This window comes from Cucurbita pepo, chromosome LG11 (genome assembly GCF_002806865.2).
Source record: "Cucurbita pepo subsp. pepo cultivar mu-cu-16 chromosome LG11, ASM280686v2, whole genome shotgun sequence".
Classification (NCBI taxonomy): Eukaryota; Viridiplantae; Streptophyta; class Magnoliopsida; order Cucurbitales; family Cucurbitaceae; genus Cucurbita; species Cucurbita pepo.
Genome location: NC_036648.1, coordinates 8,988,202 through 9,001,210, shown reverse-complemented (window position 1 = coordinate 9,001,210; position 13,009 = coordinate 8,988,202). Strand labels below are relative to the sequence as shown.

At 39.3% G+C, this 13,009-nt stretch overlaps 3 protein-coding genes across 5 annotated transcripts; 2 read left to right on the top strand and 1 right to left on the bottom strand.

Moving 5' to 3' along the window:
• Positions 1-290: 290 nt before the first annotated feature.
• Positions 291-7,479, bottom strand: LOC111805969 (probable sugar phosphate/phosphate translocator At2g25520). Of its 3 annotated transcripts, XM_023691280.1 has the most exons (3): positions 6,225-7,479; positions 4,605-4,697; positions 291-600 (listed from the first exon to the last, which is right to left on the bottom strand). In XM_023691280.1, the coding sequence occupies exon 1, from the start codon at positions 7,386-7,388 to the stop codon at positions 6,345-6,347; it is 1,044 nt and encodes a 347-aa protein (XP_023547048.1). In that variant the 5' UTR covers positions 7,389-7,479; the 3' UTR covers positions 291-600; positions 4,605-4,697; positions 6,225-6,344. The 3 variants fall into 3 exon arrangements, with proteins under 3 accessions (XP_023547048.1, XP_023547049.1, XP_023547047.1); XM_023691281.1 differs by lacking the exon at positions 4,605-4,697; XM_023691279.1 differs by lacking the exon at positions 291-600 and having other exon boundaries at positions 4,398-4,697.
• Positions 594-5,713, top strand: LOC111805967 (protein NRT1/ PTR FAMILY 6.2-like). The gene is made up of 6 exons (XM_023691278.1): positions 594-1,944; positions 2,033-2,135; positions 3,013-3,230; positions 3,320-3,867; positions 4,040-4,380; positions 4,993-5,713. Exons 1-6 carry the CDS (start codon positions 1,942-1,944, stop codon positions 5,523-5,525), a joined length of 1,746 nt encoding a protein of 581 aa, XP_023547046.1. The 5' UTR covers positions 594-1,941; the 3' UTR covers positions 5,526-5,713.
• Positions 7,480-8,399: 920 nt separating the features above from the next.
• On the top strand, positions 8,400-12,834 carry LOC111806022. Its single transcript, XM_023691349.1, has 2 exons — positions 8,400-9,239; positions 12,091-12,834. The coding sequence occupies exons 1-2, from the start codon at positions 8,634-8,636 to the stop codon at positions 12,451-12,453; spliced, it is 969 nt and encodes a 322-aa protein (XP_023547117.1). The 5' UTR covers positions 8,400-8,633; the 3' UTR covers positions 12,454-12,834.
• Positions 12,835-13,009: the final 175 nt, after the last annotated feature.

Sequence of the window (13,009 nt, the reverse complement as noted above, 5' to 3'; positions counted from 1 at the left end):
TACGAAAATTGGACCGGTGAGTGACCTGAAACAAAAATTGGAGAACCTAAACACTGTCATGTTGTTCTAAATCACTACCACACTCCTTCTACGTCTCAATTTTCAACCAAGATTCTAAACACCAGCTAGCTAACAAGACGAACAACATAATAGAGTCTCCATTAGAATGTTACGAGAGTTGAACCTAAAACAGTGTGTCAGATATTGTATACGACTATGAGAACAAAATTACAAAACCCTTTTTTCAAAGCAGAGTGAATAGAAGTGAGAAAGAAAGCAAGCAAATTCCCTAATATCTTAACCTTCACTTCAAATGTTCTGAAAAATTATATGGTTCAAAAGAGGAGAAATGAATACACAGATATTGTCTATAAAAGAATTGAGCAAATAATTTGTTTGGGAGGGGACTCCTAATCCCACTAACATGTAATGTTTGGAAACAATTCAAAAGCAATCATTATGTGCCTGACTTAAAATAACATGATCAACTGATACTCACATGGCCTTCAACAATGCTTCCACCTGTCTTGAAAGATAAACTTACAGTAGTTCTCATCTCATAGAACCTTCCCCCGTTCTCAGATACCAAGAATCTGCTACCTAAAAGTGGAAAAATACTGACAGTAACTTTGTTTTCAAACACTAATTCTTAAGTGAGTTTGTAAATAAATGATGTCAATGAGAAAATGATTAGTCCAATGACAATTTTATCATACTATGAGAAGGATAAGACATTTCCAATACTATGCTTGGAAAGATGGTGGTGTGAATGAGATCAACAGTGGGAGCAGGGTAAGAACCTGTTTAAATGTGGAAGAAATACAAAATTTCTAGATTTTACTAAGACTATCAAGGATCGGACAATAACACATACTCAATCTAGATGAACACAAAGAACAGGAGAGAGAAAATGCAAAGAGGAATATTGGCTAGAAGTTTATATGAATGACTCCATAAGCACTACCTTAAGGAGATATATATGGCTCAGTTTACTATATATAGTTTTACTAGATATAACCATCTACTGTATATAATTATCTACCATATATAGCTTTACCAGATAACCATTGCGTACGTTATAAATAAGTAGCCGACTCCATAACCTAACATAATACCCCCTAACAACAAGCTAACTTAGGCCTAACATAATACCCCTCAGGAATCATTTTGAATATATTCAAAATTTTGGGAGTTACATTGGCGTAACGTAAACTATATAATCAATTAGAACTACTTTGGCCTCTATGGTGGAATTAGTCTGGGGCCTGAGAGGCGGTGGTTTACCCTATGGCGGATGTCTGAATTGCTTCAATCAAAGAGATAGTGAAACCCGAGTGAAAGAGGGGCTTGACACATTTCCTATAGGATTTAAATATTTGGTGGTAATACTATTCTACCAAACTCAATATACACCAAATCATGTTTACTTATTTTCAACTTGAGTGGCAGTTCTTACCTGCCTCTGGGTTTCTTATCCTTATTTGCTCGGGTTAGACGATAGAAGAAGAAAGGCAGATGGATTTGGCTAGTGAGTGGGGTAGCAAAAGCACTCACAGGAAGTCTTGAGTGTCATTGATTTCACAATCTTCAAATTAAACCCGATCTTACCTGATAGAACAGAGAATGATAAAGCTATTGGTTTTGAATTTTAAGATTCCCATGGTCCTGTCGTGTAGCCTTTACAATCAATCTCTTCTTTACACATTCCCCCTGATATTTTTGGCAAATATCATTCTTGAAAGAAACAAATTTTAAATGAGCATCATGACCAAATATGACCTGTATCAGCCTTGTAATAGATACTTTTAGTAGTTATCTAACTTGCCAAAGAATGTCTATATAATGGAAAGATCCCAACAATGCAAATAAACAAACCGAGTTGGAGAATAGCTGAAGCAGCAGCATAAGGCTCACTTCGTAGCTTACATTCTCTACCAAAGAATGGTCAGTTCTTTTCAGTTCATTGTAGAATTCAAAATAGGATAATGTTCAAATATTTCTTCTTTCTAATTAAAGTTTTCAATGGCTGCAGGATGAAAAACAAAGTTTGACAGTTTCTGATGCTGTGGACTACAAAGGGTTTCCGGCAAACCGATCTAAAACTGGTGGTTGGGTCCCTGCTGCTCTTATCGTAGGTACTGCATTTTGTCTCATCTCTCTGATACACACCTCTTTCTTGAAGTGTTTCTGGGAACTGAAACCAAAACCAGCTTCAAGAATTTAAATAAGGTTGTCCAAGAGAATAGTTTGACATGTTCCCATATCTCACCTAGCTATCTAGTTTGGACAAAAGGTAGTCTTAGATCATCCAGAACTTCAAATTCTTCCCTTGTCCGGACTGAAATACATAGCTAATCTAGTTGTGAGAAGAGTTTGAACGAGTTTCATGGTCAATGTAACTATTATTAACAGCTACATTTGCAGATTCAAGGCATGACCATGGTGTTTATGAGATGTTTTAGAAGGATGATCCAAGATGGTCAAATTTCGTAGAGAATCAGAGAAAAAAATGTTGATCTTAATCAAGAAAGATAGGATTTTGGGTTTTATGAAGTTTTGATTGGTATAAATCTTTAGCACGTTTACATTCACTATTCAGAGCCTGCTCAATCTCAGTTTCGATCAATATTTTTCGACCTCTTGAGGTGAGAGGATGGGACCCTAACGAGGTACTAAAGCTATAGACAACTTCAAATAGTACTGTCCATGACATTATGTCTCGAAAGGGAAAAGGACAAATATTCTAGCTGGATCTTTTGCACATATTTAAATGCAACTCCTTTCGCCCATCTTCAATTATACTCGATTTTCTACAAAAGGAAGAATATTTAATACCAGTGCACATTCCTTGGCTACATAAAAAGTTCTCTTTCTGGTGTGAATTTTGGATATCCTTGTTTCTCCAAGAAAACTCAAATAAAGAAATAAATCATAACGGAATGAAAGATAAAATCATTAGAGAGGATGGATTTTTTGCTACAGACTGAATCAGACTCATTAAATTTTGGACAGGGATTGAGTTATGTGAAAGACTTTCAACAATGGGAATAGCTGTCAATCTGGTGACTTACTTGGTGGGAACATTGCATCTGCCTAGTGCAACTTCAGCCAACATTGTCACAGATTTCATGGGAACATGTTTCCTCCTTTGCTTGCTTGGAGGTTTTCTAGCAGATTCGTTCCTTGGAAGATACAAGACAATAGCAATCTTTGCCTCAATACAGACACTGGTAATTATAGATTTTCTCCAGTCAATTTGACATTTGACAATCTTATTTTGTCTTTTCTTATCTCAACCATATTTGCTAAAATGAATTAGGGAACTGGAACTCTAGCAGTAATAACAAAGCTACCACAATTACATCCACCTCCTTGTGATCCTAGTGCCAGCCACAACTGCAAGCAAGCTAATGGATTTCAAATGGGAATGATTTATTTGCCTCTGTACATAATAGCTCTGGGAACTGGAGGTCTCAAATCCAGTGTTTCAGGATTTGGGACCGATCAATTTGACGAGAAAAATGACAAAGAGAAGGCTCAAATGGCATATTTCTTCAACAGATTTTTCTTGTTTGTCAGCAGTGGGACTTTGCTAGCAGTGACAGTGCTTGTTTACTTGCAAGATGAAGTGGGACGCAGTTGGGCTTATGGAATTTGTTCTGTTTCAATGTTCACAGCAGTTTTGATATTCCTGTGTGGTACTAAGAGGTATAGATACAAGAAAAGCATGGGAAGTCCAATAGTTCATATCTTCCAGGTCATTGTTGCAGCAATAAACAAGAGGAAGATGGAACTTCCACACAATGATGCTATGCTATATGAGGATCCTGCTGCAACATCAACTGTTGATCACACAAATCAATTCCAGTAAGTGATTTTTTGGCCTACCTAATAATACTTGAAGATTAGACCGTTTCTGTGTGTATGTGTTTTGTTGGCTTAACCTTTACAAGTTGATTTGAAAAGGAACATCCTGTAAATAAAGATGTGGACAAGGGTAAGTTTTTGAAGGCTATTAATGTATTTTTTTTCTTTCTAGACTTCTGGACAAGGCTGCAATTGTGGCAGAGGGAGATTTTGAGAAATCTGTAAGCTCAGCTCACAATCCATGGAAGCTCTGCTCCGTAACAAGGGTAGAGGAGGTGAAGATGATGACGAGGCTCCTACCAATATGGGCCACAACCATAATCTTCTGGACTACATATGCCCAGATGATCACTTTCTCAGTGGTGCAGGCATCGACCATGGAAAGATCTTTAGGGGCTTTCCAAATCCCTGCCGGTTCTCTAACTGTTTTCTTTGTGGCAGCCATATTGATCACGCTGACCTTTTATGACCGTCTTGTCATGCCTCTTTGGAAGAAGTGGAAAGGGCAACCAGGTAAAGATGGAATCTTATTTTTTTTTGGGTAAGAAACCAAGTTTTCATTGAGGAAAAAAAAAGGCCATACAGAAACATCCAACGAAAAATGGGGGTCCCAACTAATTAAAAAAAAGGCTCCAATCCAACAAAATCGAACCAAGATTATAACTGGCTAAATATAGAATCTTCATAGTATCCTCCATTCCCATTCTCGAAATTAAATCAGAGAAAAAAAACCTTACATATCTATTTCTGCCCATGTTCCCAGTCTAACCGAGATTCCCGGTTGTTGTCAGAAATTTTGTCATCTCTAAAGGTTTTTCAGAATAGTTAATCTGCAAGAGCACATAAAATTAAAGGTTTTGTGACTGTTAGTAGTAACATTTGGAAACGAAGGTAATTTTTTAAAAAAGTAAAAATATCAAATACATAATAAGATCTGAAATGAACTTCCAATGAATTACCACAACTTTATTGAAGGTTGCAAAGTTTAAGAAGAGCATACCTATTGGAGAAAGCAAGCTATTCTTCAAGAACTAGATTACGAGTTCAGTTAATTCTAAGGGTGCCTATCCATATGCATAAAATAAGGAATCTTGGAAAACATGATTCGTCCATTTTTTTTTACAGGTTTTACAAACCTACAGAAGATTGCCATAGGACTTATCCTGTCAACTTTAGGAATGGCAGCTGCCGCTTTAGTCGAGATGAAACGACTCTCAGTGGCTAAAGCTGTGGGTAGATCCACAGGAACCTTGCCTTTAAGTGTGTTCTTGCTGATTCCTCAATTCTTCTTGGTGGGCTCTGCAGAAGCTTTCATCTATACTGGCCAGCTTGATTTCTTCATAACACAATCCCCAAAGGGAATGAAATCTCTGAGCACTGGCCTCTTCCTCACAACTTTATCACTTGGGTTTTTTCTTAGTAGTTTTCTGGTCGCAGTTGTGAAGAGGGTGACAGGGAGCAAGGATGGACAGGGATGGCTTGCAGACAACATAAATTATGCTAGGTTAGATTGTTTCTATGGGCTTCTAGCTACACTGAGTGCCATAAATTTTGTAGCATTTTTAGTCTGTGCAATATGGTATAAGCCACAGAAACCCAAACAAGTTCTAGCGATGGAAACTACTACAAATGAGGGATCTGCTGCTGAGAAATGCTAGTCAACTAAGCTAGATTTTGGGTTTGTTCAGCTTTTTCTTGTATTGCACATTACTCCAGAGCGTGGATTGATAATGATTGGCAAAGGAAAGAGTGGGCATAAATAAGAGCTCTTCATTGACCAGGGATCATTTTATAAGGATAAGAAGATCCCAATTTCAATGGATATTCTCATGTTGAATTTGCTAAAGCTGAACTCTTTCTTGATCTCTTTTAAATCCCCATTCCCAAATCACTATTTTCATTTCGATACTCTATAAGGCAATCCTGAGCCTAATCCTTTTTCCGGAAACAAAAAAAGGGTAGGTGCAGAGACTTAGTGGAAGCTGTTCTAATGCCTATAAGCATATGATGTAAGAGCATAACAGTGTTGCACTTAAAATCAGCGTGGTGCCTTGGGAACGGGGGGTGTTCTTCTAGAAATGGGCCTCAAAACAAAATCAAAAGNTGCCTTGGGAACGGGGGGTGTTCTTCTAGAAATGGGCCTCAAAACAAAACCAAAAGATCATAAATAATAGTAGATATTAGTTAAACATTTTGGTGGAAGCTCAATCCCATAAACATCCACAACAGTTCATTCTCCAGTCAAAGAAATAGATTCTGTACTACAACATTAGGCACTAAAATCAACCCCATCAACCCCATCAACCCCATAATAAATAGATGAAACCAAAAGAAATAATATATCTAAGAACGCATACCTAACCCAAAACTCCAAAACTTAGTTGAGATATGAATTCGATTTTCGCAGCTACTTTTCAACACCATCGAAATGTTCTCTTCTGCACAACTCCTCGTAAAGGCTCAAGCCTGTCAGTCGCCTACTTTTGACTATCAATCTTCCTTTCATTCCCTTCTCTTTCCTCCAACAACCTACCAGCTTCCTCGTCTGCTTGCTGAGCCTTTTTCTGACCCTCAGCGGCTTTGAGTGCCTGCAACTTCGAATGGTTGTAATACGCAACTCCTAAGAAGGCGAGCCCATAACCGAACAAATTAATGGCTGTCACCGTATCCTTAATCACAGACCAGGAGAATGCGATCAATAACCAATCCTTCACTACTCCAGCAACATTCATAGTCAAAGCAGATGTCTTGCCGACCAGTAAAAACACCGCAAGATTCAAAGCAAAAGCACATAATGAATTGGTACCAAAAATCACGAAATCCAAATGGAAGCTCGAATTATCCCTCAACAAAGGGTACTCCATTATTAACCAAGGGACAGATAAGAAAACCAAGCAACACGGAGCCACGTAGTAAAGCGACGTGATGGGATTCAGCGAAATACCCTTGGAATTCAACAAAATCTGGATCATCACCAATCGAGTCGCCTCGAACGCGACCGCCAACAGCTGCAAAGTCACACCCTTGGAATTAAATTTCGCCTCTCCATACGCAGCGACCGCAACACCAAGCGAGATCGAAACCATATTAGCCATAGTATCAGACTTAAACTTGTCCTTCTTAAGCGTAACTCCGATCGAGTACACAGCGACAGGCATCAGAGCCTTGAGCATCTGTATAAAAGAAACCGATAGATAGATATACGCTGAATTAGAAAACCAGAGGGAAAGCGAATACAGAGCTCCGATCGGAACCACGGATTTGAAGTAGAGCTCGCGGGACATCGACACAGGCTCCACAACTTTAAAGACGCTGACGAGAAGATACGCGATGGAGGAACAAAAGGCCATATGGATCATGGTGAGAGAGATCGGAAAGGGCCAATTGTACATCTTTTGATCCAGAATGAACTTGTTGTAGACGATGACAGAGAAGCTGAGGAAGATCCATATCGCGACGTATGAGTACGAGAGGAGGACTTTCTTCAGAACATTCTCGGAGATGGCTCCGCCTTTCCCCATTTCCGACCAAACTGAAGATCTCAGATCGAAAACTGAAAACGGAACTTGAGGAAGAAAATGGTGAAACCGATGGGATTTTGACGAGAATCTCAAAGAATGGATTCACCCGGGAAAAAGGACAGTTATGGGCCGACGAAAATGGGCTTTTGCTCTTCGTTTCAACGCATGTTGGGCCTACAGAAAGCCCATTTCTGAATTGAAATTTCGTTGGGCTTTGATCTAAACTTGGGTTTTATTATGAATTTTAATTTAAGATATAAAAGAATTTCTCATTATTTTTTTTTTCTAATTTATTATTTTATTTAGATTATCCAAAATTTTAAAATATTTATTTGTCGAGATGATTTTGATTTATATATTGACGGTAAGAATTTTTATAAATTTTTTTTAGAGAGGTAGATTGTATTAATAATAATTTTTTAAAAATTTGAAGGGTATTTATTAAATTTGTTTAAAAGTTATTATTATTATTTTTTATTTTTTTATTTTAAGAATATTATCGATCAAACTCCTCCCTCCCGAACAAAGTACGCCTCCTCTTAATCGAGACTTAGAATTGAAGGCGTTAGACTTCTGGTTGCTGCATTGACACAAACCCCAGAACAATTGACAACAAATAATACTCTTTTCATTGGAGTGAGGTCTTTTGGGGAGCCTAAAGTAAAGTCACGAGAACTTATGCTTCGTCTATCATGGTATCAGAGTCATGTCATAAACTTAGTCGTGTCAATAGATTGGTAAATCCTCAAACGTCGAACAAAGGACTCCAAAAGAAAAGGAGTCGAGCCTTTTTCTTTTTGAGTCTTAGTCATTTTTTACTATGCCTTCGAGGAATCTCGACTCCTTTTCTTCGGAGTCTTCTGTTCGACATTTGAGGATTTATCAATCTATTGACACGACTAAGTTTAGGACATGACTCTGATACCATGGTAGACGAACTCGTATATTGTCCACTTTTAATTATAAATTATTGAACGCACAACTTTCACCATCCAACCATTTTTATTAATTTGGTTTTATTGATTTTGGGGGTAAGAGAATTCATCTCCTTCGCTTGGACAACTCACTCTCTCGCCAGAATTAGAAAGAATCCAGTTCTTCACAGATCTACCATTAATTTTCTGGAAATTTCAGCTTCTTCACAGATCTGCCATTAACTTTCTAGAAATCTCAGGTTCTTCACGGTTTATTCCAGGCTCCATTTCGATCTCCTTTAGAAGTTTTTTAGTTTGATCTCACATTTCCATGGCAAATGCCTGGAAAAGAGACAAGGCACCGAAACTCCTCTCGCCGATTTCTCTGTTCTTCCTCTTTTCATTCTGCATCCTCATCATTTTCTTCTTCCTATTCGGTAACTCGAATCCTTCAGAGCAATCCACTCCTAGTTTCACAATCAAACCCGATTTTCCTTTCCGATCAATCTCTCCCTTCGATTGCTTCAAATGCCCTCAATCCTTCCCGGTTATCGCCAACGTTGTGGAAGGAGTTCGATATCCGTTTCTGTTTTCGATCGCGGATTTGGGGAATTTGCCCGATAAGCCCCACAAGAACATTGTCAGGATGCTGAAGGGAAAGCCCTTTCGTAAGCCGGATATTTCGGTGACGATTCAGGAGGTTTTGGAGAAGATGAAGAGCGATTCTAGAGATGGGTATGTTGTTGATGTGGGTGCTAATGTGGGAATGGCTAGCTTCGCTGCTGCTGCGATGGGTTTTCGTGTTTTGGCATTTGAGCCGGTTTTTGAAAACTTGCAGAGAATTTGTGATGGAATTTATCTGAATAGGGTTGGGGAATTGGTGAATGTGTTTGAGGCTGCTGCATCTGATAAGCTTGGGAACATCACTGTTCATAAGGTATTATCTGGTTCATAAAATCAATCTTTACAGTCTCATTTGCGATTACATTTTGTTGGATCTCAAAACTTTGCATGCTGATGCTAGTGTTGTGTTGAGGATTGTTGGGAGGGAGTCCGACATTAGCTAATTTAGAGGATGATCATAGGTTTATAGTAAGGAACACGTCTCCTATGAGGCCTTTTGGGAAACCAAAAGCAAAGCCATGAGAGCGGCCTTTTGGAGAAACCAAAATCAAAGCCATGAGAGCTTATGCTCAACGTGGACAATATTATACCATTGTGGAGGTTCGTGATTCCTAACATGGTATCAGAGTCATGTCCTTAACTTAGTCATGACAATAGAATCCTCAAGTGTCGAACAAAGGGTGTACTTTGTTCGAGGACTCCAAAGAAGGAGTTAAGTCTTGAGTAAGGGGAGGTTGTTCGAGGACCCCATAAGTCTCACGGGAGGCTCTATGGTGTACTTTGGTCAAGCGGAGGATTGTTGAGGATTATAGGGAAAGGAGTCCTACATCGGCTAATTAAGGGTACGTCTTCATTAGTATGAGGCCTCTTGGGGAAATCAAAAGCAAAACCATAAGAGTTTATACTCAAAGCATTGTGGAGGTTCATGATTCCTAACATGGTATCAGAGTCATGCCCTTAACTTAGTCATGACAATAGAATCCTCAAGTGTCGAACAAAGGTTGTACTTTGTTCGAGGACTCCAAAGGAGTTGAGTCTCGAGTACGGGGAGGTTGTTCGAGGACCCCATAAGTCTCACGGGAGGCTCTATGGTGTACTTTGGTCAAGCGGAGGATTGTTGAGAATTATAGGGAGAGGAGTCCTACATCGGCTAATTAAGGGTACATCTTCATTGGTATGAGGCCTTTTGGGGAAACCAAAATCAAAGCCATGAGAACTTATTCTCAAAGTGGACAATATTATATCATTGTGGAGGTTCGTGATTCCTAACATAGTATCAGAGTCATGCCCTAAACTTAGTCATGTCAATAGAATCCTCAAGTATCGAACAAAGAGTTGTACTTTGTTCGAAGACTTCAGAAAAGAAGTCGAGTCTCGATTAAGGGCAGACTGTTTGAGGGCTCCATAGGCCTCAGGGGAGGGTTTATGATGTTCTTTGTTCGNTTAACTTAGTCATGACAATAGAATCCTCAAGTGTCGAACAAAGGTTGTACTTTGTTCGAGGACTCCAAAGGAGTTGAGTCTCGAGTACGGGGAGGTTGTTCGAGGACCCCATAAGTCTCACGGGAGGCTCTATGGTGTACTTTGGTCAAGCGGAGGATTGTTGAGAATTATAGGGAGAGGAGTCCTACATCGGCTAATTAAGGGTACATCTTCATTGGTATGAGGCCTTTTGGGGAAACCAAAATCAAAGCCATGAGAACTTATTCTCAAAGTGGACAATATTATATCATTGTGGAGGTTCGTGATTCCTAACATAGTATCAGAGTCATGCCCTAAACTTAGTCATGTCAATAGAATCCTCAAGTATCGAACAAAGAGTTGTACTTTGTTCGAAGACTTCAGAAAAGAAGTCGAGTCTCGATTAAGGGCAGACTGTTTGAGGGCTCCATAGGCCTCAGGGGAGGGTTTATGATGTTCTTTGTTCGGGGGAGGATTGTTGGGAGGGAGTCCCACATTGGCTAATTTAGGGAATGATCCTAGGTTTATAAGTAAGGAATACATCTCCATTAGTATGAGGCCTTTTGGGGAAACCCAAATCAAAGCCATAAGAACTTAGGCTCGAAGTGGACAATATCATACCAAATTCTTAAAATGTTGTTCTCCAAATATGGGCGGGCGGGTTGAAGATTTAGTGTTTACATAACTCGCCTATTATGCTTCAGAACTTGTTTATTTTGTGCATGAAAAAGCTGGTTAGTGTATCAAGTTATGTATGCCACTGAAAATGCTTCGACTTAGCTAGAGGTGCAGTGAGGGGAGGTCAAAATCTGTGGGCTTAGAGATCTGTTTTTCTTGTTTAAGTCAATTCCATATGATTGTGTTAACCTTTCACCAGCCATTTTCTTGCTGATGATAATTTTCCCTCCTAGTCTTCCAATGATTCTAATGGACTCGTATTATGTCGTATTGCCTCGAAAACCCTTTAGATGTTCTTCTTGAATTAAGTTTGAACTGTTATGGAATGATCGACAAGTTTAAAAAGTAGAAGAAATTTAGGATATGATTCGAACGGCAGGATGATTATCTACTTTGGGTATTAAAATCTCACGAGTTTCGTGAATCTACTTTTGATATACTTACAAATATAGTGTAACAACCCAAACCCACTGCTAGCAAATATTGTCCAGTTTGGGCTTTCCCTTTCACGCTTCCCCCTCAAGGTTTTTAAAACCTCTCCGTTAGGGAGAGGTTTCCACACCCAATCGATGTGGGATCTCACAATCCACCTCCCTTCGGGGCCCAGCATCCTCGCTGGCACTCATTCCCTTCTCCAATCAATATGGGACCCTCCAATCCACCCTCATTTGGGGCCCAGCGTCTTTACTGGCATACCGCCTCGTGTCCACCCTCCTTAGTAGTGTATTTTTTTTGTGTGAAATTAGTCGAGTCGTGTGTAGGATGTTTGGATTCCGTTTTGGAATCGAGATGTTGACAGAAAACATCAGCTAAACTTGTTTTTCATGGGGGCAGCTCATGAGTTTTACCAGCAGCATAGTGAAACTTGATTGGTGTCATTCAGTTCAATCTCATGTCATTGGTCATATATACAATTTACAAAGCTCTTGATTTCTTTGCTGTTCTAAGGAAGTGGGGACATTGAGCCATCCTGATCGGGTTTGTTTTCTGTAAGCTTCTTTCACTGACTTTTGTTCATTACCCAGCTGGTTGGTCGGCTTGACAACAGTGCTGTTTCAGCAACAGGAGCAAAGTTGGCATTCAAATCTAATGAAGAAATAGCAGTTCAAGTGAAGTCAATACCACTAGATGAAGTAATCCCCGAGTCCGAACGGGTTCTCTTAATAAAAATCGACGTTCAGGGTTGGGAATATCATGTGCTTAAAGGGGCAAAGAAGATCTTGTCTAGAAAGGGAACTGAAGCCCCATATCTCATCTATGAGGAAGATGAACGACTGCTAAAAGCCAGTAATAGTAGTTCAAAGGAGATCAGAGAATTCCTTCATTCTGTAGGTTATGATCATTGCACTCAACATGGCACAGATGCACACTGCACAAAAACTGGTTGAAATTCTTTTGCAAAGCCTGCGTAGCGAACAATGAACCCGAGGGATCTCGACGATCAAACACGGTATGAGGACGGTCTTGCAAAAGTGCCATTTTTCATCTCAACTGCTCAGATGAAGCATGTAAGCTCTTATAGTATATGAAGCTGCCCTTGAGACTTGCAGTTTGAAGTGATGGTCGGATTGGATGAATCGAATCGTATCGTATCGGTTCTTCATTTGCTGTTCACGCTGGATGTTCTCGGTTCATGACATTTTGATTGTAGCATTCTTCGGTTTGTTGCTAGTAGATATTGTAGACAATAACGTTCATTTTTGTCACTAGATTCGGAACTTATCTTAAAACATTCGATATTGGAAACAACGAGAATTCTTATGATATGATATGGGGTTAGAAATTAAGAAACTTACCTGGACAAGAGAAAAACAAATGCCCCCGAGTACCAAACAAAAATCTCTCTAATTTCACGTCAACCATAACACAAATAACAAAAAGAAAACTTGGCTGGCTTAGGTACTCAATCTTACCTATTAGGTGTGCGTTGGATCATGAAAAAGA

Excerpts from the sequence above, each read along its gene's own strand:
- LOC111805967 (XM_023691278.1), top strand. Across the intron at positions 3,231-3,319 it reads TTGCCTCAATACAGACACTG|GGAACTGGAACTCTAGCAGT; the intron begins GTAATTATAGAT and ends AAAATGAATTAG. Across the intron at positions 3,868-4,039 it reads GATCACACAAATCAATTCCA|ACTTCTGGACAAGGCTGCAA; the intron begins GTAAGTGATTTT and ends TTTTCTTTCTAG.
- LOC111805969 (XM_023691280.1), bottom strand. The coding sequence starts at position 7,388 with ATGGGGAAAGGCGGAGCCATCTCCGAGAATGTTCTGAAGAAAGTCCTC.
- LOC111806022 (XM_023691349.1), top strand. The coding sequence starts at position 8,634 with ATGGCAAATGCCTGGAAAAGAGACAAGGCACCGAAACTCCTCTCGCCG. Across the intron at positions 9,240-12,090 it reads GGAACATCACTGTTCATAAG|CTGGTTGGTCGGCTTGACAA; the intron begins GTATTATCTGGT and ends TTCATTACCCAG.